At 40.0% G+C, this 27,600-nt stretch overlaps 1 protein-coding gene across 3 annotated transcripts in view; it reads right to left on the bottom strand.

The window, feature by feature from the left end:
- Positions 1–17,550: 17,550 nt before the first annotated feature.
- GK (glycerol kinase) overlaps positions 17,551–27,600 on the bottom strand; it is a 34,141-nt gene continuing 24,091 nt past the window's right edge. For 2 of the 3 annotated variants that reach the window (XM_063182298.1, XM_063182292.1), the window contains 5 exons: positions 25,205–25,325; positions 24,873–25,016; positions 24,148–24,225; positions 22,641–22,727; positions 17,551–19,978 (listed from right to left, as the gene is read on the bottom strand). In XM_063182298.1, the coding sequence (XP_063038368.1) occupies positions 19,971–19,978; positions 22,641–22,727; positions 24,148–24,225; positions 24,873–25,016; positions 25,205–25,325 (438 nt within the window). In that variant the 3' untranslated portion in view covers positions 17,551–19,970. The remainder of the gene's footprint in view (positions 19,979–22,640; positions 22,728–24,147; positions 24,226–24,872; positions 25,017–25,204; positions 25,326–27,600) is intronic. The other variant, XM_063182306.1, reaches the window with a different exon arrangement.

Below are 27,600 nucleotides of genomic sequence, written 5' to 3' on the forward strand. Positions count from 1 at the left end.
GATAAAATATGCCTAGCTGGTCATTGCCATTATTCATTAAATTAAAATAGGTAAATGGAAAGTCTTAATAAATACAGAAGAGCAAGGTAAAAGATGTTTGCCTTCAGTCCATTCAGATTGAATTATATCCCACAATGGATATGCATCGACTCAGCCAAAACCAGCTGTGAAATTGCTGGGACTGAGCCTGTGTAGAGAGCTCCAAATGAACTATTACTTCATTAGTGCATGAGTTTATGCTCACAAGGAATCATGTCTTCAGTGTCAAGCCTGCAGTGGCATTTTTCACACTGAAACAGAGCCTCCAGCACAAAACTGATTTCATTAAAATTCTTGGGGTAAGGTACAAGAAGAAGGTTTCAAAACCAAGCTAGAAAGGGAAATTAAAAATCTGCCTCCCTCCAAAACTTCTGCAAGAATCCAGTTTGGCACAGGTATGCCCTCTGTATTACTGCCCCAAATTAGAGCCTTGGGGTAAATAAAACAGCAATCTCACATGTTTTAATAGTATTCTATTAAAAATAGATATTAGAAAAAATTAAAATAAAATTCTTTGTTTGTCTCATACTATCTGAAGTTATCTGAAATTAGGATATTCATGTAATTCTGCCTGACAAAATATAGAACACAAGCAAAACATTTACTGAGAGCTGCCTAGGGCTGATTTGGATGTGTGACAACTCCTGAGATGCTTTACAAGAATATTTATGGGAATGCAAGGAGCAGGGTGGCCAGCAGTCAGGGTTCCATGTGCATTCCTGGAATATCTGAACTGCAGCACTCACAGAGATTACAACACAGAGTAAAAGGGTATTAGCCTAGAACAGGCAGGTCGATTTATTTATAGAAGCCAATTTTATTTAGCAGGAAAATATGGAACAAATCAGCTCTAATATTAATGCAAGTTCTGATTTTCAGCACTAAAGCACCTTTTCAATAATGGAAATTCAGGGAAGAGTATTAATGGAAAAAGTCTCTTTGGCTCATGTGCTCAGTTCTCTTTTCAATAAGAAAAAGAGTTTTTGTCCATGTCTTCTATGCATTTCAGTGCTTCCTTTTCATTCTATTTGTTACTTGTTTTGACAGCTTGCACTGTGAGCATTAAGAAAGGCAGCAAAATTCGGTGCCAAAACACAGAGGTTAGTTTATCTTGTAAACACAATGACAAGACATTTAGAGCAAGGCTGAATGTCATCAATGTAAACAGCAAATACCTACAAGTCCATTTATTCTCCCTTTCATCCTGACAGGAATAATTACTGTTTAAAGCTCTCTACCTGAAGACCTATAATCTTCAGAAAAAAAAAAATCAACAGAAATAATCACACCTTTCAAAATGGAGAAGAAATGGAACTGTACAACCTATATTTCCCCCACTTTGTCTGGCAAAACCTGTCAATAATACAAGAGGAAGCAGTTGTCTGATTAAAAGAGCAAAAGAAGCAATTTTTCCACAAAGAGAAAAAAATCTTCAGAGCAGATTCTATGTAAATTGCAGACATTAGACACTGGAAGAATATAAAATATGCTGGGGTTGAGTTTCAGGTTCACTGTAACTCTCTTGTACTGCAGCTCACAGAATTATTAAAGCAGACTCTCATCAAAAAGCCCTTGTCAAATAATCCCTCTCTGCAGGGAAAGTTTGAAATTATTTTTTTCAAAGAAAACCTGAATACCAACTCTATTAACTGGGGCACCAAAACCTGAAATAAAAACAACTGAATAAATTAGAGACACCATGCTATTTTTAACATCCCCATCATCTTTTACCTGCAAAAAAGAAGAACCAAGTTGGCAGGGGTTTTGGGGCATTGGGGTTTTATTTATTTTCCTTTTTTCTGATCTTCACAACTCCTCAGAGTAACACAGAATGAATTTACCCAGTTCAGTCCTGCTTTACTCACAGGATCCAGGTGCAGCCAAGCAGAGCTGGGGTCTGACCCATTGTGGTGCTGCTCAGCCCTTCACAGCACGTTCTCCTTAACCTCATCCACAGAGTCAGCTTTCCCAGGAAATTTATTATCAACTGTCATGGTGTTCATTTATCACTCCCTAAACAATTCCTGGTTTTTACCCCAACACAATCATTTGGTCTCTGCTGAGAGAAAAGGTTTATCTGGAGCAGTTCGTCATGATCTTGGTAGGCTAAAAGAGGAAAAACTGAAATGAAGTTGCAAAGCATAACGAGATAGAAGGCTTAACTTGGGGATTTCCTTGTTCTTTATGGCCTACTGTATGTTCAATATTCAAAGAAAATGTTTTCTTCCTCATGAAGCAATAGAAGGAAAAAAAAAAGGGCTAAGAAAAAGTACTCATAAAGCAGAGAGGGCACAGAAATGAGATACTGAAAAAGGGAGAGAGTTGTTTGGTTTTATCCAAGCACTTAAGTTTAAACTGTAATTAAACAGAAGGCTGGCTGGCAGGCTAATAAAGAGAAGTTGTAAAATAAACATTGCACAAGGGGCATTTTGGCTGCTGCTGCTGCAACAGGGCTGCACATTGTCCTTGGGCAGGAGGATCCATGTGGGAAAACCAGGAGGGAACAGTCCAAGCCCTGAAAACCTCACACAAATGCAGAGCTTGGCAGGTGTCCTCAGGGGAGGGGGGAAATTTTTAGCCATGGGGACAGTATTTGTTTTCTTTCACAGAGCCTCTGGTTAGTGCAGAGTTTATTTATACAAAGTCCAACATGTAAATGCCATGGGTTGTACATAAAATTGTAATAAAGAGGGTCACAAACCTGCTGTGGTGCAATGCTGGGTAATGATTAACTGAAAAGCCAAAGTAAATTAATAAATTATTTGTTAGGCTGGAAAAATAATCCTCTTTACAAACAGAAAGGATGATGCATGAACCCTCACAGACACAGAAGCATCAGGCTTGTTGTCTGACAGCCAGGGCTGCTCTCCCTTGCATACTACGAGGAACTAATGGTTTTCCAAAAATAAATGTTCACTGTGATCTTGAGTGACAAACATGTAGCTTTTGAGGGTGATAAAAGTCCTCAGCTTCTCAGGGCTCTTCTCTTTGATTCAGTAATGACCTCCTTGTGCCTTTCAAAGGATAAATATAGCATTAAAATCAATACCGAGATACAGAAATTTTTGGTACCCTTCCCACTATTGATTAAACTCTTTTCAGAATTTAAGGGAATGAAACATTTATTACTTTTCCAAACTTCTTTTTCTTTTTTTCCCCTGAAAAATTCTTACTCCAGTTTTGCCGTCCTGTCCTTACATTTACTGGTTTCACTTTGCTTCAGGCCCCTCTGTATTTCAAAGAGCAGTGATGCGAGATGCACACTCAGATTTTCCCTGCCTCTATTTGATCTATTTTTCCCAGGTCTCCTGGAAGGACTGGAAAGGTGCTGCACTGATCTGCAAATTCACTGTTCTCATTCATCAAGGAGCTCAGAGCTCCTGCCCCTCCTGGGGAGAAGGACTGAGCATGCAAATCGTTCAAAGCTGATTTTCGTTCTGGAAACACACACCCACTTCTTTCTCACTGAAGCTGATGATAATGTTAAAATACAGTTAAAATCCTTCTCTGAATGAAGACCTTTTCCTGGATCAGAGCTATTACATCCAGCACTTTGTCCTGGGTATTATTTTTTTTTTCCATTTGCCTGTCCTTAAAGAAAAAAATGCACTGTCAGGGAAAACTGAAATCCTTTAGTGTCCTTCAGCTAAAAGATGGGGAAAGCACATGATGAAATACAACAAAAGTAATGACTAGGAGTCTTTTGATAAATATCTTGCAGATATTTATCTTAAATAATGGTTAAATTATAAATAAAATAAACTATTAATTTATAGGCTTTTTATGAGGTTCTTAAGCTATCAAATGGCATCAATAGTTTTTTTAGCTGCGATATCAAATTTCAGATGGAGATGCAGTAGCAGATAGCAACAAACAGATCCCTTTGATTTAAACTCCAGCTTCATTCCATAGAAAAGATGCATCGATGTTTCAGTGCTGGAGGAAAGAAGTTTATAAATTGTCAGGAAATCTTTGATGCATCAATGTTTCAGTGCTGGAGAAAAGAAGTTTATAAATTGTCAGGAAATCTTTGATGCATCTTGTAGAGTTTAAAATCATGGAATCTTCGAGTGGTTTAGGTTGGAAGGGGCCTTAAAGGTCACCCATTTCCAGCTCCCTGTCCTGGGCAGAGATGCCAATCTCCATCCTGGGCTGGGCAGGGCCCCACCAGCCTGGCCTTGGGCACTCCCAGGGATGGGGCACCCTCAGCTCCTCTGGGCAGCTGTGCCAGGGCCTCACCACCCTCACAGTGGAGAATTTCTTCCTAACCCCTACTCTAAACCTGCCTTTTTTCACTTTAAAACCATTGCACTTTGTCCTGTTGCTCTGTCCCCATATAAAGAGTTCCTCCCCCTCCTTTTGATAAGCTCACTTTAGATACTGGAATGCCACTCTGAAATCTCCCTGATCCTTGTCTTCTCCAGGCTGAAAAGCTAATAACTTTCTTCCTCTTAAAATCAAAGTAAAACTCTTCCTGAGTTGCATTTATGTGACAGTGTTCACAGGGGTCTTAGGATGAGGGAAGAGACGAGGATCTGACTCCATGTTTCAGAAGGATTGATTTATTATTTTATGATATATATTACATTAAAACTATACTAAAAGAATAGAAGAAAGGATTTCATCAGAAGGCCAGTTAAGAATAGAAAAGGAAAGAATGATAACAAAAGTTTTGTGGCTTGGGCTCTGTGTCCAAGCCAGCTGACTGTGATTGGCCATTAATTAGAAACAGCCAACATGGGCCAATCACAGATGCACCTGTTGCATTCCACAGCAGCAGATAACCATTGTTTACATTTTGTTCCTGAAGGTTCTCAGCTTCCCAGAAAGAAAAATCTTAAGAAAAAGATTTTTCATAAAAGATGTCTGTGACATGTTTACTAAGAACACAACAAGAAAAGATTTTCCCTGAGCAAGTTAATACAAGAGCAGAACTATTGTCCAGCAAAGGCAGAATTTGCAGCATTGTTTGAGGCTCGTGCTTGGGCAGGAGCAGGGTGAATCCTGTGTGCATCATAGTCCAGGTCAGGCAGAAAGGGTGACTGGGGTGAGGGACTGACAGCTTCTTCTTCACTTCAGGCACCAGGCCATCATCATCGTCCTGCCAGCAGCCCTCACCAGAAGCAAAGGTGCAATGGGGTCACACAGCCTCACCAGGGACACCCCCAGCCTGCTGAAACCTGCAGGATGTTTGGTGATGCCAGGCAGTGGGAAATGCCACCAGGGTCAGCCCTGCAAGCAGCTCCCCAGCCCCACCAGCCAGGAGTGACCCCAGGTTTCACATAACCCACACAGCAATTCTTGTGCCCGTGGCCACTGAACAGGATTTTCTGGAAGCAGAGTTACTGAAACCTCCAGTGGATTAATCTCATCACTTCTACTTCCACTCTCTGCACTTCATGTATTGTTTCTTGTTCTGGGTTACAGCTGGGGTGTAACCAAACTACAGCTCTTAACCCCACTGCATTTTCCCTGATGATTCCCAATGGCATTTCCAGGAGCTGCCCAGGGCTGCAAGCATGGTGTCAGGTAAGGGAATGGGCCAAACCCTGTGGCAGGGCAGTGTTCCTCTGCCTGCACAAATTTATCCAGCTGTGACAGCTCCCCCCAGCCTGAGGGGTTCATCTCTGCCAATGGCCCCAGTGGGTGGCTGCAACCACTGAGGGCATCAAAATATCCTGTGACCCATAGGATTACATCATTCCACTGTGAAATTCCCTGTCCTGGGGAAGATACTGAACCTTCCTGACTGAGTTTGGCCATCTATAATCTGGGCACTTTGGGGACTTGGAACAGCCACCACCGGGCAGATCCAGAGCAGGACCAGACCTTCCTCAAGAGCATCTCTGCTTTTGGAAAGGTTTTTGTGTGGGGTCCATTTCTCCCGCTGGTTTACTTTCAAACCAGCACATTTAGTTATGGGAAGGAGGAAAAAAAGTCAAACTGCTCTTGCTGGTGAGGAAAATAAGGAGAAAATATCCTGTCTTGATCCCAATTCACAGTGTTGATAACTGCTGGGGCAAACATTTCATTGGATCTGCTCATGGCCCAGCCAGAACCCAGGCATGGGCCCACATCCCCAAAACTTATTCCCACTTATCCCTCATTCCCCAAAACTTATCCCCACTTTCTCTAATGAAGCTTCAGCATTTGAAAAATGAGCAAAGAAGTTATCCAGGTGTAAATTCGGTTGCTCATGAGCAAAGAAGGCCTGAGCAAACCCCAAAGACATTTAGGGACCCAATCAACAGCCCGCAATAAAATATTTATCCCAAAGGAGTTTCACAAACATCACTTGGGTGATTTTTAAATTACTCTTCAGGGCTTGGAATAGAAATGTTCTCAGCAGAAGTTTTTTCTAACCAGCAATTAAATTCTGGGGTTTTACCTGCATTTGGGGTATTTTAGACAAGCTTTGCTCATTAGCCCCACCAGGAGCAGCAGGAAGAGAATGAGGGTTTTTTTGAAATAAAAGTGATCATGTAAGGAAAATCACACTGGCTCAAAAGTTAATCTGGAGCTGATGGCTCATCACAGTCAGCGGGTAATAGATCTGTGACAGAATATAAATAATACAAGTCCCACCATGCAGTCTGCAAAGCACAATAATTGCCAGGAGTTTGTGTATTCATCCGCCTACTCACATTTTGATTTTAGAATAATTTGAGAACTTCTTGCATTCTAACAAGGAGCTGCTGTATTCACTTTCCTGTGCCCCCACCAGAGAAATAAAAACATCAAACTAAAATTTTCCAATGATTCATCATGTTACAGATAAAATCCTGAAAAGCAGAAGATACCATTTAATTTTAAAAGGGAGTCAAAAATGAAAATCACCTGTTTGACGTATTACAACTGTATGAAACACTATAACTAAGATTTTCTTTCAACACATCACAAAGAGAGGCAATGGAAAAATAATAAACTTCAATCCTAACATACTCACACTACATCACAGAGAAAAAGAAAAGTTCTGTAAAGAGAAGATAATCCCTTGATACCCAACAGAACTTCTGTCTGAGAGTTGTCTTCCAAAGTCCAATTAGAGGACATAAACATGCTGCCAAGTCCAACAATACAAACACTACATGATCTGAAAAACAGAATTATATTTATCTTCTCCTTGAAGCTTGAAAAGAGGTGAAAAGTAGAAACTATAAAATACATACATATACACATAACTGTACCTGCAACTGATACCTTTAATCCAGAACTCTAAGCACTGAGAAACTAGTATTAAAATAATTAAAGTTAACAAGGGTAATCCCCTTAAGTGGAAAAGTGATCCCCAGGGAAGGAGAAAGTAGAACAGCAAAGGCTCAGTGGGTGAGAAACCAGTTGTAGTCCCCTGGAGGAAGCGAATGAACCTTTTTTATCCTGCCTGTGTTCCTTGGGATGTGCACCTGCCTCATTTGGTAAATGCTCCATCCCTGGGGCAGTGGTGAGACCTCCTGGCTTTCCTCCCCAATCCAAGGCTGGCAGTAACAGAGGAGCTGGTGCCAGTGAGGAACATCCACCCCCATCCCTCTGGGATGAGCCATTTATTAATTGAGAGCTTTACCTTCCACCACAGCCATTTATTAATTGAGAGCTTTACCTTCCACCACAGCTGCACCCCTGAAACCTGTTGGGGCACAGCTGGAAATGATTGAGCGCCTCAGGCTGTGACTCATTTATTGACCGTCCAGGAGTGCCCCCAGGGCTTTTCCTAATGCACAAAACAAAGGGCAGCAGGGGCTCCTATTGCCAAAGGAATCAGGAGAAAAGCACATACCAGGTGGAGGAATATGGAAGGGAACAGGGAAGTTCATCTTTAATATAAGACTGAACAGTAATATCCAGGTAACTTTGGATCATGGCCATGGGAGGGCACAAATAGACACAGGCTGGCAATTCTTCTGTTTTGTGTCCTTTTCCAGACTTATCCTTAATGATGGCATTTTGTCTCTGACTGGAGCTAACCCTGCACAATCTGGTGTTCAGCTATTGGACTGCCCCAAAGAAATTCCTCTTTGCTTGACAACAACTCCTGCTGCAGAAGGCAGAACCTTTCCCTTTCTCATTTCTCAGAAAACATCAAAATTTCTTTATCTGCAACGACAAGCACAAAAAATTAGTAGAGAGAAAGACTAGGCCACATTAAAAAAAAATCTATTTGTCCTTCCTCCTGCTAATGGATCACAGAAAGGAAGATTAACAGATTTTGGATAAAAGGAGGAGAATGTCCCCTTGGATGTGCAGCTCACAGCTCCAGCTGTGGCTTTGGGGCAGGGCAGGGGAGAGCCTGGGCTCTGCAGAGCAGAATTCACAGGGGATGCAGCCACCATTGTGGGGGCAGAGTCACTGATGGAACAAGAGGGAACATCATAAATGTCCTTCCTTTTGACATCAAAGTTACAGCTCCACTTGTGGAGGAGTCAGGAGTGAGGGGGTTTGAGCATAGGTGATGTAGAAATCTTCTCTCACATTTTTTGTGAAATGCTTCAGACAACAAAAGAAACAGAACCCAGAGGAAAAGCAAATCTGTTGAACATTATGCACCAGTGCCTTGCTTGACAAGATATAGAAGGAAACCTCCAAAAATCCAGCTTCATTTTGCCAGAAAGCTGTAATTGGGAGTCAGTTAAGCGAGAGCAGGGAAAATAAAGCTATGGCTTTGAAAAGGAGGCAGAAGGGAGGTGGAAGTGAAATGGAAGTGCTGAAAGCACCACCCCCACTTTCAAGCCATTAATGATACCCAGCTGTTTTTCACCACTGAGAACATTACTTTCCTCCCTCTGAAAGTTAAGCTAATGCCTTCTATTAAACAGGAAAGAATTTGAAGTGACTAATATCCACTCCTGTGCAGAGAGGCTTTGGCATGGTGTTTTCATCCTTCTTCCTACTCTATCAGCAAAGCAGCAGAGAAAGCCATATTGAGTAGCTTTACACAATTAATGCAATTTGTGCGCTGGCATTTTCATTAAAATCCTTTTGCCAAGATTTAATTATAAAAGTTGGTGGTTTCCTTTTACGCACTGAAATAAATTTTAATTAAAACCTTTGTCGTGCTTTCAGTCCACTTCCTTCACACAATTTATTTGATAAATTTGATCAACCTGAGCAATTGCAGTACTCTGGATTTTTAAACGGGCTTTATTTTTGTCAAAGACCCTGGCAGGTTTCTGAATGACACCTGGGCAAAGCTGACATGGTATGAATGGCTGAGTGGAATCTGCCTGTGGCTGCTGGACTGAGGACTTGGTCTGATCAGACTACACCCATCTGCTTAGATCCTTCTGTTTGAGAGTGACAGCCCTGAGCAAAAGAACCCTGGTGAATTATTCAGTCCGACTGCAAACCCAGGGCCTTGCTGTCTCTGAAGGCCCAAAATCATTTCTCAAAGATCCTGAAGTCCTCCCAAAGCGCCAGCTTGTGGTGCACATGGGGCACAAATTTAGGGCCAGCTGCTGATCCCACTGCTGTCAGTGTCACTTTGAGTCATTCAAAAAGGGTGTGCCCCGTACAAAAACAGGGAGAGGAGAGAAAAGGGAAGGGAAGGGAAGGGAAGGGAAGGGAAGGGAAGGGAAGGGAAGGGAAGGGAAGGGAAGGGAAGGGAAGGGAAGGGAAGGGAAGGGAAGGGAAGGGAAGGGAAGGGAAGGGAAGGGAAGGGAAGGGAAGGGAAGGGAAGGGAAGAGGAGAGAAAAGGGAAGGGAAGGGAAGGGAAGGGAAGGGAAGGGAAGGGAAGAGAAGAGAAGAGAAGAGAAGAGAAGAGAAGAGAAGAGAAGAGAAGAGAAGAGAAGAGAAGAGAAGAGGAGAGGAGAGGAGAGGAGAGGAGAGGAGAGGAGAGGAGAGGAGAGGAGAGGAGAGGAGAGGAGAGGAGAGAAGAGAAGAGAAGAGAAGAGAAGAGAAGAGAAGAGAAGAGAAGAGAAGAGAAGAGAAGAGAAGAGAAGAGAAGAGAAGAGAAGAGAAGAGAAGAGAAGAGAAGAGAAGAGAAGAAGGAAGATGAGTGGATGGGATCCAGGATGATGCCAAGCTGCTGCCTGACAGATCCAGCCACAGGTACTGACACAGAGCCAGAGGTGTTTGCCCACTCACTGATGATGGTGTTAAACACTCCTCCATATCCATCCAAAAGGATTTACACAGGGACAAGCTGTAATCTCACCACACATCCTCTGCCCAAAAAGATGGCCCAGATTTAATTGGCAGCAAGAATCTGCTTGGGTAAGTGATGCACGAGGGTAAGAGAGCAAGACTTAATGTGCTGTCTGCACATGGCTGGCTTTGTGAATAAACAAAGGACTTCTGTTCACCAAACTGCCAAGTGAGCACCCTTAATTATAAGTGAATGGAGCTTTCTTGAGAAATTAACACAATCAACAAGTGTCTTTTCTTAAATTATAAACAGATGGTACTTTTCAGCAAAGGCAAAATGTGATTAAGAAAGCTCCTCTGTTCAGAGAATACAATTTGTGCTTTAAACTTTTAATCAATCAAAAGCTTCAGATTCAAAGCAGAACTTACCATAACCATGTCAACATATTTTGTTTTGTTTTGTTTATATTGCAGTTTGTAAATTGCACAACTATTTACTGTTTCAAGTCAGTTGTGTCATTAACTAAATGTTAACCCAGGTGGCACCAGCAAATGACGAAAATGTCAAAGAAGCTACACGAATATTGGCCTGTTGAAAATGAACATAGTAACATAATAAATATCTATGCTAATGACTTCTGTGTAAGAAATATGCATTGCTAAATGATAAGCCCTACACATGGGGCCAGGAACGCAGTTATCTGAGTGATCAAACAGTATTTTCATATTTCAGTCAGGACCACATTTCCTTACATCTGCTCTGGTAAGAAAATGACAGTGGCGACAAATCTATTTTTTGTTCTTTGGTGTTGTTAGCACCATGTGGGATGCTACTCAAGCTGAATGTTAGGACAAAGGGAAATGAGGAATTGATTGATCTTACCTGTGCACACACCCCAAAATGAAGGGATTCTGTCACTGGGGCTTTTGTAAACTCTCACCATTAATTATTTTCTCGCACGATTTGTAAGTTTGTCTTCACTGAACAAACATTGGTTTTGAATAGACTTTGCTTGTTCTTATTTGTTTGAATTAGAACCATTATGTGACTTGCCCTGAAAAGTCAGGTGTTGAAATTGCTCTGAGAAGAGCCTGGTTTAGTTCAGGCCCAAGATGCCAAGGGCAGCTCTGCAAGAGCCTTTCTAAGTGCAGAGAAGCAGCAGCAGAGCAATTTTGTGGTGCTGATATAGAGGTTTATCAGTGCCCACCCCAAAGCCAGTGAGAGCACAGCTGGGCCATCCTGTGTGGGGTGTGCAGGCACCAGGACAGCAACCCAGCAGAGCATCCTCCTGGCCATGGGCAGCACAGCTCTGCTGTGTGGGCCTGGCTTCAGCAGGAGCCTGGCAAAAGAGGGAGCGTTTGAATTTATACAAATGCAGTGCAGCAAACACTTATTTTTTCAGTCCCCAATGCTGTTTTCCAGAAGCAGTACTCTGTTCTTGGCATGACGTAAGCCAGACCGCCAGACCTGTCAAAAAATCCTTAAGAAACTGCCCTGAACCCCAGTGAACACTCAGTGTGTGGACTTTGGCAGAATTCTTGTTTAGCTCATCCCTCTTTCTATTGGGCTGGAGCTACAGGGATGTCCAGCAAGGGAAGGGATACATGATAAAGGTGTGTGACTGGGTTCACAGGGATCTGAGGATGAGGGAAGAGGCAAGGATCTGACTCCATGTTTCAGAAGGGCTTGATTTATTATTTTATTATATATATTATATTAAAGCTATACTAAAAGAATAGAGGAAAGGATTTCATGAGAAGGCTAGCTAAGAATAGAAAAAGAAGGAATGATAACAAAGGCTTGTGTCTTGGACAGACAGTCTGAGCCAGCTGACTGTGAATGGCCATTAATCAAAAACAACCAACATGGGCCAATCAAAGATCCACCTGTTGTATTCCACAGCAGCAGATAATCATTGTTTATATTTTGTTCCTGAGGCCTCTCAGCTTCTCAGGAGGAAAAATCCTAAGGAAAGGATTTTTCGTAAAAGATGTCTGTGACAAAGGTAGAAATAGGAGTATATGGTCTAAAAATGTACTTTGGAAGTAGGATGTTACCTGGCATCTGTGTGTGATTCCATGTGCCCTAAGATTGCCACACATTATATCAGTATAGCAGCAGGGTGGGCGGACAGATGGAGAAACCCCAGCTCCTTGTTCCTGCTCTGAAACAGGAATGTTTTTAGTGACACCAAGTCCAGACAGTGATGGAGCAGACAAGCAAACCCAAAATAACCAACCACAACTGCCAGCAGCCCTCTGAACATGTCAGTGTTGGTTACAGTGCCAGAACAGAGGGAGAGGTCCCTTGCAGGTGTGTCTGCAAAGGTCGTGGCTCAGCGTCATTTCAGTCCCGTGTCTTATGCTCTACACAACCTCTGACTTCAAAATAAAACAGAAGCGAGAGATCCATGCATCTCACATCCATTTCCTTCATTATGGAACACCAGCCATTTCAAAGTCTAGGCAGTGTCCAAAATGAAATATCCATCGAGAGAAAGAAATTACTAATTATACTTCAATGGATATGGACAGCTAGGTCTGTGTGTAACCTTGGTGCTGGAACTTCCTGACCTTTAGGTGGAAATCCATAACATGAACAATCTTAAGGGAATATCTGTAAACAAGAATTACCACACCACTTATTTTTTAAATTTTATTATGAAAGACCTCACTGTCTTTCCTCATAAGTGTTTAGTGCCACATGTTTAGTGCAAACATGTCTGGCAGTGCTGATCTGCAGTGTGTAAGTGAGCTGCCTGCATGCTGATGTTATCTCTGTTTCTATTGTAAGGTACTGCAGCTGTGACTCATGTTTCTGCATAAATATTTAAATCATGATTTCAACATTTTCATTTTGACAATAATGTGCCAAATGCTACTGTGATAGTTTCAACAGATTTTGAAAAGCAAGTGGGAATAACTGATTGGCTTTCTTTAATGAAGCTTTAATGAACTCTTCCAACAATTTCAGATATATCAAGGATATTCTGTAAACCAGTGTCATCCTACTGCAATGACCTTTAACCATCCTGTTGCTTGTTATATTGATCTACTATTGTGTTACACTGTGTTCTGAACTGCTAAAATCCAGGTGGGTTTTTTCTACCTTTCCCAAGTGCTTACCTCACACACTGAATAATAAAACCCTACCTGCATATTCCGATGTACAGCATAGCTCATCTGCACATCAGCTGTGACTCAGTATTTCACATCCTCATGAATAAGCAAATGACCTATTTCAAGATTAGCAAATAAAATCTTTCAGCACAATTATGTTTCATTTAATTTAATCATTAATTATATTAACACGAATTGTGCTTAGCATTGCTGAATGTTGCTTAACATTTCCAAGTTTGACAAACCCTGCCTTGTGTGCAGTTCTTTGATGATGTGATATCAGAAGTCAAACAAAAAAGTCTGGTAAGAGTCAAAGTAATGATGGCATGGTCCAAAATGTGTCACTGGGTATGGCAGCTCCTGACTTGAGCTGAAATCCAAAGAAAGACAAGGTGTAATTTGTTTTCTTTAAGGTTTATGCATTAGAGTCACAGGATAGAGGCACCATGCTGCACTTGAAGTGGTCTGTTGGTGATATATACCTATTTCCTCGCGGGGGGACTTAAAAATACATGTCTTGAAGTTTAGCTGAGAACAAAATTATAGTTACCATCTTGTATTTTCACAGTGACATGATTCTTGATTCTCCTCTTTTCTTCTTTTTCCTTAAAAACCTCCCAAAAATGGAAAATACCTGATGCCTCCAGTATCTCTACTGTGAGATCTCTAAAAGCATTTCATTTTGCTAAAGCACTTTCTTCTGCTGAAGAGTCAGTTCTTCAGAATTGTACAACAGAAGGATCAATTGCCCTTGAGAAATCAAGGTTGACAAGCTGCAGTGGTACATTCATTTCCCGAAAATGCTGTCCACAGAAGACTTGGAGTTAGAGTCTAGTTATAAACTGATAGAGTTTGAAGCAGTTTACACAGTTTTTCAAGTAACCTTCCTTCATCTTGAAGCAGCACCCGACTTTAGTGTTTGTGGAATAAAGTATTTTAATACTGAAACGTCATGCAGGGAAGGATATTAATATTTGTGTTATGTACCCTCTCAACTGACTCCTGGTGTTCCAGAGTGAGAAGTAATAACAAAGGGATTTCTGTGCTCATAAAAGCTAATGAGTTCATGAATCTGTATCAAACAATAAGCTCTGTGGCAACATTTTTAGCAGTGGCTCCACCTGCAAGACAACCTATGCAAGAAGGAGGGGTAGCACTGAAAGCTTAGCAAAAATAAGTAGCTGAAGCGACATAGCCCCCACTCCTGAAGGTGTTTATGAGTATCAAAGGAACTGTGGGGGCTGCTGAGCACATTAACTCATCCTCTTGCCAAAACAAACAGAATACAACTGCAACTGGCTGTAGTGGTGGGAGGGAAAATGCTTGTTCTAGATAGTGACAACTGATGGCCAGAGCCATTCTGTCTGTTTTCTAGTTGCACAAGACCTAGGGAGTGTGTCAGGAGATCAGGAAGCTGGAGCTGCTGGAGCCAGTTCAGTTCTCAGCATGCTCCTGAAGAACTGAAAAGGAACAGTGTGGGAGATCTCTCCAGCTGAAGTGGATGTACTTTGAAGGATAGTCAGAGAAGGAACTCCTGGAGCAGCAGCCCATAGATCTGAAGGAAAAAACACTACAGAAAAAAAATTATTACTCCCATACTGATGTCTTCCTGTTACAAAAAATTAAAGAACCCATCCTTTTAGGTTTTGCTAACACCAATTTAACTGTGATGTCTTTGGAAACACATTATCCCATGCTTGCCTTCTAGGCTCCTTTGAACCACCTAGTGGTGTAATTCCCTATGAAAAATAGGGTGTTAGATTAAAGCAAGCAGAAATCTGAAGAAGAATAATTTTAATTAAACTCCCACTGCAACTGCTGAAGAGAATGTCTCTCAGGAGTAAACCAAGCAAGATAAGCAGCCCACAGAGTCGGGCTGACTCTTCCAAAGCAAATACATACACAGGGTAACACAGTGACACTGCCAGCTGAAGAATGTTGAAATACAACAGTGGGTGACAGCTGGTTCATGCAAACTGAACTGGTTTTGTCCAAATAAACCAGCATGGACTTTCCCCTAGCCTTTGTTCTGAACTGGCTCAAGGCTCCAGCCTGTGCTGGGGTTCAGCTGTGGCTGATCTAACCAGCCCCACAGAGGGACCAAGGCAGGAGGGCACCTCTGTCTGGGCCAACCCTCTGCTCGGAGCAGGGTCAGAGAGATCAGGGCTGTGTCCCATCAGGTTTTGCATATCTTGGATGAGATCCTACCTTTCTGAGCAACCTGCTCCCTTGTGTGATCATCCTCAGAGTAAAACATTGTTTTCTTTTGTTTGAATGAGATTTCCTGTGCTCACTTGTGTCCTTTATCTCTTGTTCTATCACTGGGCATCACTGAGAAGGGTCTGGCTTTCAGTCCCTGTGCCAGGAATTTATATCTGAGCTCTCTCCAAGTTGAATATGCCCAGGCATCTCAACTTCTCACCCATGACAAATGCTCTAACACCTCATCCATCTCTGTGGCCTGGCACAGGTCTCCCTCTGTTATGTCTGTGTCTCTCTCATCCTGGCAGTCCCAGAGCAGGATGCAGCATTCCAGGTACCACAGAATCATGGAATGCTTTGGGCTGGAAGGGATCCTAAAGATGACATAGTTCTGGCTGCTCTGCCATGGCCAGGGACATTTTCCACTAGACCAGGTTGCTCAAAGCCCCATCCAACATGGCACTGAACATTTCTGGGGTGGGGCACCCACGGGTTCTGTGGGCAGCAGCTGTGTCTGAGCAGGGCTGAGTGAAGGATCCCTCCCCTGCCTGCTGCTGGTGCTCTGCCTGACCCAGCCCGAGGTGCTCTTTGCCTTCTTTGTCTGCTTGCTGGAAACAAGGGTTCAACTTGGTGTCCACCAGGAGCCCCCAGGACCTGTCCTGCAGAGCTGCTTCCCAGGGTTTGCCCCTCCTGGGGTAGGACCTGGCACTTCCCCTTCCAGAGCTCCCTAAGGTCCCTGCCAGCCCACTTCTCCACCCTGCAGAGATCCCCCAGGACAAATAATTCCAGCAGTGCTCCTGTGCCACTTCCCAGCTTTAAAGGGCTGCCATTCGTTTGCCCATCTTTATCTCCATGATTGATGAGTACTGCTTCCATAAATTCCAGTAATTTATATAAAATATATATATAGCAATTAAAAAACCATACATGTACATGCAGCAATCATAGTGGGCCCAGCTACAGCTGATAAAGGCACAGCATTCCAAGAGCTGATAGAGATCTAGGGCTCTTTAGATGGAAAGATTAGAGCTTGGATGCTGACATGGATATTAAGAAGCTTGCTTATACTGCACAGAGTCCCAGTAACAGACATTGTATTAGCTTTTGTTGAAAAAAAATATTTATAAGCTTCTGAAACTAATTAAATTGATAAAATTGCAATCTCGCAGTAGTCCAGCTTGATGAGTCATGAAATATGAGTACACTCCTGTGCAAGGCAGCTAAGGGCAAGGCTGCAATTCTGCTGTGTGAAAGGAAGACACTGGAGTCTCATGGGCAGAGGGAGAAGCCTGATATTGAGTGATAAGTGTTTGTGTGCTCATGTGAAACTTAAATTTTTGTTTCCAGGCTGTGTGTTGGTGTGTGTTTTGTTTCTGACACACACAACTGATTTCCATAGAGGAGACTAAAGATTTGTAAGACTAAGGATTTGTAAAGGCAACGGATGAAGGCCATAGCCTTGGATAATCATGGAGCACTGGATGTGTAGAAGGCAGCTGGAAGCCACTAAGAGACAGAGTAAGAAGAGTAAGAATCCAGCAGGTGCACTCTTTAAATGCACTTAAAGAACACTTTAAAACCCCATCAGATATCCCCCATGCTCCTTTTGTAAAATAACAGAAGCATCTTCTGCTCCCAGCTACCACCCAGCAAGGTTTGCTATTTCATGAACATTTCTCCCCACAGCTCACAAAGGCTTTTGAATCTGTAGCAATTGCCAGACCATGGCATAAGACCAAAACCTGTTTGGTGCATTGGCCCCACCCCACCTCTGCATCAAACCTGTACTACAAGCATGTTCCTTTCTGTTGTTTTACTTGTGTTTTCCTGCTTTTTCCTGAACAAGGAGGGACTTGAGGAAATGTGATTTCTAATCCAGTCCTTGAGTCCTTGCATCACTGGAGCAGAATGCACAATTGCATGTATTTCACCTGCATATTTGAGCAACTTAAAGCATGCCTCAGAGTGGCTGCTTTACATAAAGTCAGTGTATACTCGTGCCTCTTGTTTTATATTATTTTTATAATTATTGTCACTAATATAAATATTTTAATATTAGTGACAATGTGTCTGAAAGATGATGCGCAAGAATAAACTGACACCTTCCATCAATTAATTTAAGGTACTTTAATACCAAGTTAATGCATTTCTCAATTAAGAATTTATAAACTGGTAATTCATAAAAAAAAAAAAATAAATCACAGCTTCAGAAAAAGCTAACTTTAACAGTTTGTCCCCTCCCTGCCAACAAGCAGTTTACAATAAATTTCAACTATGTTGGTAGAAAGTTAACAGTGGTGAAACTCTTAAAAAACATTTGCAACAGCAATTGAAAATAAAATAACGATTTTTACTCAGTGAAAAATTAATAGGAATTGTGTTTCCCAGTAAAAGGTAAGTCAGAAAAGCAGCAAAAATTCCCTCTCCTACTTGTTAGGTACAAGCTTTGCCCTGCCACATTTGTCATAGGCAAAGGCCACACTTCAGCATTATTCGTTCCCAGGTCCAGCACTTCAGTGGTTTTGGCAAGACTCAGAGGTCATATTCCGAAGTCCAGAGGTTGAGGTGTGTGTTGCCCCTGCTCCCTGTGCTCCACAGCTGCTCCATTCCTCTTCCTCAGGGTACAGTGGGATCAGAAACAGCTCAGAGTAAAGGTAAGGAATTTGAGATTTTTTTCCTATGGGATCACATTCTTTTTTTACTCTTCACCTCTCCAATACAAACTGGAAACACCAGAAATTTTGGCTGTCACGCTTCACATGTGAGTATTTACAGGAGAGACAGGATTTGAAGGATGCTGTTATATTTTCACTTGTATACAAAATCCCTTCTCTCTGCTGAAGTTATACATGCAACCACAGGACAAAAAAGTGTTCCATCTCTATCTTCTAAGTTAAAAGTCACATTTTCAAAAGTCATTGCACTTGACAATAAAAAGGCAATTAATATGCATTTGATATTAACTATATTGTACAGACCTGAACTTCTGTGCAATTCATTGCTTCAGACATATAACATCCTTTTAAAAACTAAGCCTCTAATCAAAGAAAAACTTCGTTAAAGACAAAAATCTTTAAGAACAAATGCACACAAAAAACCTCTCCCTTTAACTCCTAGTGCATTTAAACACATCTTTGAAATTCTCTGTGTTGTTCCCACATTTAACCTTGCTGCCATTCCATACTGGTCTAACATCACTACACAAGAACACCTTGTCCTTGACCTAACCAATAAGGCTGGCATTTAGGATGCTGTTGGTACAAACAGGAAAGCTGAAGATAAGATTATTACCTCACTCCTTTCATGTGGAAAACAAAGGATTTCAAAGTGGATGGGATTCAGCTGTCACCATTGTCTGTAAATTCCAGTAGCCCATTTCAGGTGCCAGTACTTAGTCTACTGAGTCAGAGTTTTGGATTGTCCCAGCATATTTTGCAACAACTTGCAGTTAAAACTATGGACAAGGAAACTGAAAGGGAGATTTTGGTCCCTGAGATATACTAAATGAAATCAAGAACTAAAGCACTGATATTTAGTTTGGAGTGGACCCTCTTTAATGAAAACTAAGTTAGCTTCAACTTTCTAAAGTTTAACAAATAGTCACTTAAGCAGGATGACAGGATATATGCAGTATTGGTCAAGGAAAGTGCACTGTCCAGAGTAGTTTGAAAAGTTATCAGTTGCTGAGTTATCAAGCAGCTGTCCTGTCAATAGCATGCTGTACCAAACTTGTCTTTCCAAGCTAGCCCAAAACCACAGGATGAAACATGGCCTTAACCAAAACACTATTTTCTCTTATCTCTTTAAAGGTACAGCTACAGCATTTAGTGTCATAAATACTTACGATGGGCCAAGTGACTTCATGTGCCAGAACCAAACCCAACTTTTTAACCTTGCAACTGTGTGTTTCAGCAATACTCTGTGGACCATAGCAGCAAACTTCTCATGGCCAAAACAGAGGCAATGTGTGCTACGGTGATCCATCTTGAGCTAGTGTTCAAAAGGTTTGTACCATGGAAGATGTTTCACACCAGTGGCAACTACAATAAAACATCTTTGGCAACCATTGGCATATGAAAAGTAATTCACAGCAGCTGGAAGAATTGTAGGATGTTTATAAAGTTCCATAGTGCATCATTAACTTTCTGAAGTATGTTGCATGAAGTACCAAACTCCTGAAAAGGACAGCTAAACATCTGCCATCATTACCTCAGAGACTGCAGGGTTTTGTCATACCACTTTCTCAGACAAAGCTAGGGCTTGTGAGATTTTAGAGGATGATGTGAGATCATCCACACAAAGGCTTCCAGTGCAGTTGGAGCTGATTTGGGTAAGGGAACAGAGTAATGAAGGGCTGAAGACTGAATTTTCAGTGCAACACAGGGAAGTTATGCAGAGACTGGTGACAGATGGATTCGTGAATATATTTAACCACAAAAGCAGCATAATCACGTTGGCGGTGGAATCTCTTCAGACAACAAAACAAACCGAAACAAAAAATCAGCTGCCTCCGGTGAGTCCACGAAGTAGCCTCATTTACCTTAAATAAAAAATGTGTGTATTAGGAATACAGAACTTATTTTAAAACATTAGTAACACTCTATAACACAATTGAGCTATAAGAGGAATTCAGTAAAACCAACTTTTGTTTTCAACTACTGCAATTATAAATTAGATTTGTCTTGTGACACCAGATAAGCCAGCTCTTAAGTGTGTGGGATGTGTACAGTAGGGGGAGCAGAGACCACACTACTAAGATGGGTAAATTTTTAACAAGTAGAAGGAATGAAAGAAGGTAATTTAAGCTTATTTTCTTCTAAATATGAGTTCAACTTTCAGAAATTTGGAAAATATTATTGCAACTATCTTGCAGAATTGCACAGTGATCCCTATATATAAATTAGTATGCAATTTGGCAGCAACAATCACAACAAAAGAAACTAAAAAGGAAAACCAGAATCTTACCAAAAAAAAAAAAAAAAAAAAACAAACCAATAAACCACAGGGTATTTAAGCAGGGACAATATAGTTTTGCTGATCAGCACTGATGTCTCATTTTGTGAGAATAAAGTCAACTTTATACCTCAGATGCCTCTTAAGACCCCATATATAGCCAATCCCAACTATACCTCACTTGAGAGATGCCAATTTAAGCAATAAATGCCAGAAAAGCATTTATTTAAATTTGAATCTAATAAAATATAGGATCATTTTCACTCAACTCCTACCCAACCCCTGCAAAAACAAAACGAAAAAAAAACCAAAAAAAACCCCCAAAAATCACAAAACCAAAAATCTACAGCTATGGAATACATTGAAATCTCTCTGATGACCACTTCCAAAACTCCAATTGTTATATGCACCTTGCTTCAATAGTGAAAAATACCATCCATTTCTCTCCAGCAGAAAAGAATTAAGATTATAAAATAAGGTACAAGATTATGATTTAGATGATATTATGATATTATACCATTAATAGAGTATTGTTCAGTCATCAGGTGCCACATGAAAAGGCAGCTTAGCAGTTCTGTAAATGGGGTTTTGCTATGCTAGTGTTCTCTATTCTGGCACAGCAGATTTTTCCTTCACATTTCAGTAGCTGTAAAATCATGGCCCTGCCCTAGAGAGACATGTTCAACATCAGCACTGCTGCCATGTGAGACTTACTGCTGTTTCAGCACATGAAGGATGAATTCAATCCTCCCTAAATTCAATCCTCAAACCTACTACTCTGACGACTGCATTGGAGTTACAGTGTTTCACTAAAATATAAAATGTAACAAACTAATTAAATGGAATTTCTGCACTGAATTAGAAGGAATGCCTGGTCAAAAAGCCTTTTAAAAGCAAAAGGATATTTACCAGAGCAGTGTCTAAGTTGCTTATTTGATCATTTATCATTGATTTTCCATATTATTTTAAGTACCATCTATGTGGTGAAGTACCTGACCTGGAATTTATATTCATTTATATTCATATTACTTTGTTCAGCTTGTTAAAAATTTACCCACTTATTCACAGCTGGCTTTATTTTATTCTTCATAATATAGATATTTCTCACTCACAGATACATTCCAGAGTTAGTAAATAACTGAAAATCCATTTGTTCATTTTGATTTTTGCCTAGCACTTGCTTAGCTTGATTTTAGTTCTCCTACAAGCTGCAACCATCTCTTCCATGCAAGGAAAATTGAATAGTTAATTCAGGCTGAATGAGTAGAAACAAAATACAAACACATCACCACAGGAACATGCTAGAGTCCTCAACTGTCTGTTTAATTAACACCTCCTTGCTTATCCCTCCAAAACCAAAATAAAAAAAGAAAACCAAACAATCCCCAAGTTTACTGAGCAGCAGCAATGCCTATACTGTAAAACAGTATCTCTGCAATGAAATTCTGAGATAAGGAATAAATGACATCATCAAACAAACTTCCTTTTCTTCCTGTAAGAATATCTTTATGAAATGTCTTACTTCTGGCATAAGTAACTGTCATCTACATTAAGAGATTTCTTTTAGAATAACTTGCACATTAACAGGTTGAAGATGCATCTTCATTGCATATGCACACAGTCCCTTCCTGGTTTTGCAGTTAAGCCTTTAAGGGTCTCTTCTTTTTAGACTAAACTAATTAACTTATCCATCAAGAGCAAAATACAAGAAGAACATTTTATAGATTCAGTAGATGAAGATTTCTATCAATACAATAGTTTCAAGGGGTCCAGAAAAATCAAATGGGTGCATGAAGCCTTTCAGGGACAGAAGAAATAGTTTTCACTTAATTTAAACAAGGTCCTCAAAATAATTAAGAACAGTGCAAGAAGAAACGCAGGATAAAGGATGGAACCTTATTCTATCTGCCATGAACACTGTAAAGCAGGCAATGCATAACTCTGCTAGGCTGCTCCAACCTGTATCCCTTTTATAAACTGTGCAATCTGTACAGACAGACAGAGTCCAAGGTTTCATGTGCCTCCAACAAGTACAAATTAAATGGCACATGAGGATGGATTTGAGATGGCATTCCCTTGGCTCCCTTAGGCACACTATGTCTGATTCACACCCTCAAACGTTTGTGTGCATGAACAACAAAAAGCATCAGTCATTTTTGCTAGAAACAGACAGATGGAATACAAAAAACCCCAAAACTTAAAATAGTGTAGACAGTTTTTAAAGTGATCTAATTCAAATAATAACTAACCTGAGAGGTACTTTGCTCCGATTAACATTAGCATGCTACTCATAACAAAAACACTGAAAGGCAGACTAGAGAAGATACTACTGTCACCTGATGGCATCCAGGGATGGTGTTTCCAGTCAAGGAAATCAAAAGAGAAATATATATATATAAATTGCAGCATATGTGTTAAATATATATGAAAAGCAAAAAGTAACAAATGTAGTGACACTGGCAGAAGAACTAAAAAAATATTTTGCATAAACCCCATAATAATTAAAAATAGGTTCTCTCTGTAAGAGTTCAAGTCCAAATTTCACTATCAGCACAATCCAGGTTCAGCCCATCTCTAGTATTCTCCAATCCCAACCTAGCCCTAAAGTATCAAAGAACTAAGGAAAATAACATTTGCCCCCCAGGTGTTAGACCAGAAAAATCACTAAATTAAGTTTTGATAAACATATCTCTTCACATAAACCGAAGAAAAACCATCTAGATTTATTTAGTGCAAGGCAGAATTTTTTATCCTAGTAAGATAAGCATCAGGTTAGATGTAAGGGTACTAAATCATAAAGGTCAATACTGAAGGAAATCATATTGTTCATGTTAATTCACCTGTTTCCCTTCCCAATAGCCTTGGCAGAATTGTTTGTAAACCACAGTGTTAAGTAAAATATTTAAACCAACATATAGGATGGCAAAAGGAAAATTTTAGCTTTCAAGAAGAAAGTGGCCACATGCAGCTTGAGGGCTCCAACTGTGGATTATGGATTGTGAAGGGAGTTTAAATTTTGAGGATTCTTTACTTAATACTTCTCATTTTAATAGTTTTTCCAATAAAAGGGAAATTAAATATAATTGATAAAGCCCATAAATTATGTGTTATATTATTACTCAGGACTAAAAACTTATCCCAAAATAGTACTAAAATAAACATTCAAATTATAGATCACAGAAGACTGCAGGTTTAATTAATTCAAACATGACAGATGAGAAAGCCCTGTACTACAGAAGAAAATTCTTGTTCAGTCCCTCAGAAGTGTTTTCATACTTTCTGTATGTAAACAATGGGTCTGTGTAATTCTTTACTTTATGATAACTCCTTGCTCTTACCCTCTATGGGTCAAATAGATTTTAATATGGATATGAATCCCTCCTTCCTACACAGCAAATAATGAAGGCAGATACAGCAAGCAGAACCACAGGATGGAACTTTTCTCCTTTGCAGCATGAGGTTATGGTATAAGAAGGTTTACAAAGTCCCTGTGCTCTAAGCATTGTGCTGTATCTCGTCTTGCAGGTGAGATTTTTTTCCTTTGCAAACCAGTGCCATCCTGCAAAACCTGCAGCTATTCGGGAGGAAGACCCAGATTTTCCTGCTTTGTTTCCACAGTGGATTTAAGTAATGACCTTTAAATCACTATAATAGTCCAGAGATGGCATGAACAGAAAAGGTCAACAAAAGCAAGATGAGCTCCCTAGGTTAAGTGGCTAATTAATAACACTTGACCTGCATTAATTTTTGGTTTACCATCTGTACTGTCAGATGACTCCCATCCCATAGACTTCATCACAGCTTTCTTCCACCTGGCATAGCGATATTCACTTTCTGAAATTAAGAAATCAGAAAACAGAAAAGCCTCTCAATGCATAGGAATACAACCACAAATATTTAAGAACCAGATCTGGCAATATGAGTTTTGCACAGTATCATTTGTTTGCACAGAGAAAGTAATATAAAATCCTTTTCTGAATACAAAAACACTCCACCCCAAACCCCACAGTTATGCATAGTAAGAAGAAATAAATAATTTTATTTAAAGAAATTTTCTTTATTATTATTTATTTATTATAAGTTATTTATTTAAAGAAATTTTCTTCATGTTCACCAATAAGAAGATTTACAAGCAGGACAAAATTAAACAATTGATATTTATGTAGAAACACTTCAAATGCTGTCTTGAAGTAAGGGATTTTAGAATTAATTATAATCAAAATGGTAAGACAAAAATATGTACCAAAAATAAAGAAATAATTGAAAAGATGAAAAAAATTTATCTTGCACAGGGATTAATTATGTCAAGTGCACACTTTCCACTTCTGCAAGCACTTAAGAACTGATGAGAAAGATAGCTAGATAAAAAGCAATAATTAATATAGGCTTTTTAAAGCCAAAATTAGAGTACCCAAAACCAGTCCTATCAACATCTGTAAAAATAATAAGTTTGCAACTCAGATAACACAAAAAGGTTTTACCCTCTGGGTTTATCTGTGGTTCAAATCGTTCCCATGTCACTGCTGTCAAATCTTCAGGATTCAGACTCCAAACTTCAACACCTTCTGCAGCTCCTGCTGCCATAGCAGCTCCTAAAGCTGTTGTTTCAGCCATTGATGGCTTTACTGGAGCAAAACACAGGGAAGACCATAATGGTTTGTAATGGAAGTCCCCTTGATGACATCAGAACTAAAGACTGACATATCTATCAAGATACAACAACAAAGCAAGCTACCCAATTTGCTCTCAACAGCCATTACAAACTAATGTTTTCAGCATTAAAAAGAAAGCAGAAGCTGTAAATTCATCTTACCTACTGGAATACAGAGAATGTCTGATTGAAGTTGCATGAGGATTTTGTTACTGGTCATTCCTCCATCTACTTGTAACTGATTTAGTGGAATCCCACAGTCCTTGTTCATAGCATCTAGAATCTTAAATAAGAGTAATATATGTTACAATTTAATTGCACAGAAATGCTCTGATACCCTCTGAGGGTAAAACACTGATACTACAGCATTTGCTGAAGAGGGTTAAGTAGATCAATCCTCTCTCCTATATATTAAAAGGCAAAACAGATATAATGACAACACAGTTTTGTTTAACACACAGCACGTGCATTCTCTTCATTACAGAAATCCTAGTGTAGGACACCTCTCTCCTCAGGTGTTCTGGATGTATGTTATGTGCTGCTAGTGTGGCCTGAGAGGAATTTTAAGAAAAGTTGATGAGAACGTTTATCAGAGCTAACAAAGGAAGCAGCAATAATAAATGGAGTCCTTCAGTTGATCATCCTTTGTCTAGATATTTTCTCTAATTTTATGGATTAAAGAAGTGAAGAATTAAAACATTTGAACTAGCAATCTGGAAGACTCTTCAATAAGAACTGAGGAATGTTGAAATGTTTTGAAAGAGCAGCCTCTTCAAATGTTTTCAATTAGTTGTTGAAAACTGAGAATTTTATATCAAACAAGACAGACCAAAAATAAACTGTTAGTGCAATTTTTAATAAAATTATGTTTCCTTCGTTTGGGCACAGTCTCTAGCTAAAAAATGTTGAAGTGTTTGCACAGGATAATTATCTAAGCTGGAGTATTTAATTCACTGATACCTTTCAATATGGTTTTTAGAAGCTTTCCTAAAAACTTAAGACTTGCCTCAAACCATAGTTACTGGTAACACCATGGCACTGCCTCATAATCACCAATAAATACAGAACAGTGGTTTCTGTGGGGTTTTGTAAAAGCAGTCGGTTAAATGTCTCATTTACATTTTTTTATAAGGCTAGTGCACAAGTTAGGCATTAACAAGTACAGTATGATTTTCTCTCTGTAATTTTTCAGTGTCTTTAAATAAAAAAGAGGTGTGTTTTTCTCAGCTTTAAATGACAAAGCAACGCAGATCACAAAAAAAGATTAAAACTACAGTGCACTCTGACCTGTTCCGTAGCTCACAAAGTACCCAGTAATACAATATTTACCAGGAATAGTCAACATGCTACTTAGAAAAGAACAAAAAAATTGTAGGCTTGCAAGATATTGAAAACTACATGGAGATGAACTATCCAGGAGATCTTCCCAGTTTCCAGAAAGTAAGCCAGCAAGGTCCCTTACCAGCAAAATCTTTAAAGGAACATAAGGAACTGCCCAGGATAAATAAAGGTTAAAAATTACAAGGTAGAAAGAGTAAGGACAGTTTTCATGGTGGCAGCATTTGCCTATGGGCCCACACTATTCAATACACTAGAAATAAATTGGAAAACAGGATTCTTGCACGAAGTTTGCTGGCAGTACTAAACTAGTATTTACTTCTTTCACATACATCACTTCACATTTGTCTAAGGTGATATTATCTGCCTTTTTTACCATTCAGAACTTCAGCACCATTGGAGGCTCTGGGTTTGTTTACCACTGTGCAAGAGCATGTTGGATCAGCATGCACTCAGCAGAGATTAAAATAATAAAAAGAATGCTAGAAGCCAGGAAGGGATGAAGGAACAAAACAAATCATGGTCATGCTGCTGCTATCCCTATTGTACAGAGGTGGGATGAAGAGCAAGGATACAAATATGCAGATTTTGCCTCATGACAGTATTGTACAGCTCTTAGAACTGAAAATTTGCTTATTTTTCCAAAATTCCTTCTGGAAGAAAAAAATGTAACAAGTGTCATCTATCTGCATAAGGAAGAAGCTTTTTGGATAACAAGGTACTCAGAAGGAGTGAACGTCACAAACAGGCAAGAACTTCAGTGAAGGTGACCTCCAATGAAGGGTTTTCCTGAAGACTTCCATTTTCACTGGAATTAAAAGAAATTTGTTTTTGACAAGGCAGAACTAATGATGTATCTTTAGAAAAACATAAATATATTTTACCTGTGTTGCTAGGATTTAATCTGTTCATTTGAGAGTGTCCAGTGCCTGATTAGGCACTCCTGTCATTGTGATAAAATCAGAGTGACTGAAGTATGGGGACGTGTTAGGTCTGTTCAAACAGTGAACTTCACCCTCACTCAGTCTGACAGCTTTTTCCCCCTCCATCCTACTTCCAGCCACATGCCCTGCCTTGCATTTTGACATTTGCTGAATGTCTCTGTGAGGTAGCTGAGGTCATTAATCCAGCAGAAAAATAGCCTAGCAAAAAAAGGGATAAATTTCTGCTGGAAAGTTCACTGAGTTGTCACATGAGAGGGAATGGATGGGAGGATGGAC

Source organism: Melospiza melodia, chromosome 2, assembly GCF_035770615.1.
Source record: "Melospiza melodia melodia isolate bMelMel2 chromosome 2, bMelMel2.pri, whole genome shotgun sequence".
In the NCBI taxonomy this organism is placed as follows: Eukaryota; Metazoa; Chordata; class Aves; order Passeriformes; family Passerellidae; genus Melospiza; species Melospiza melodia.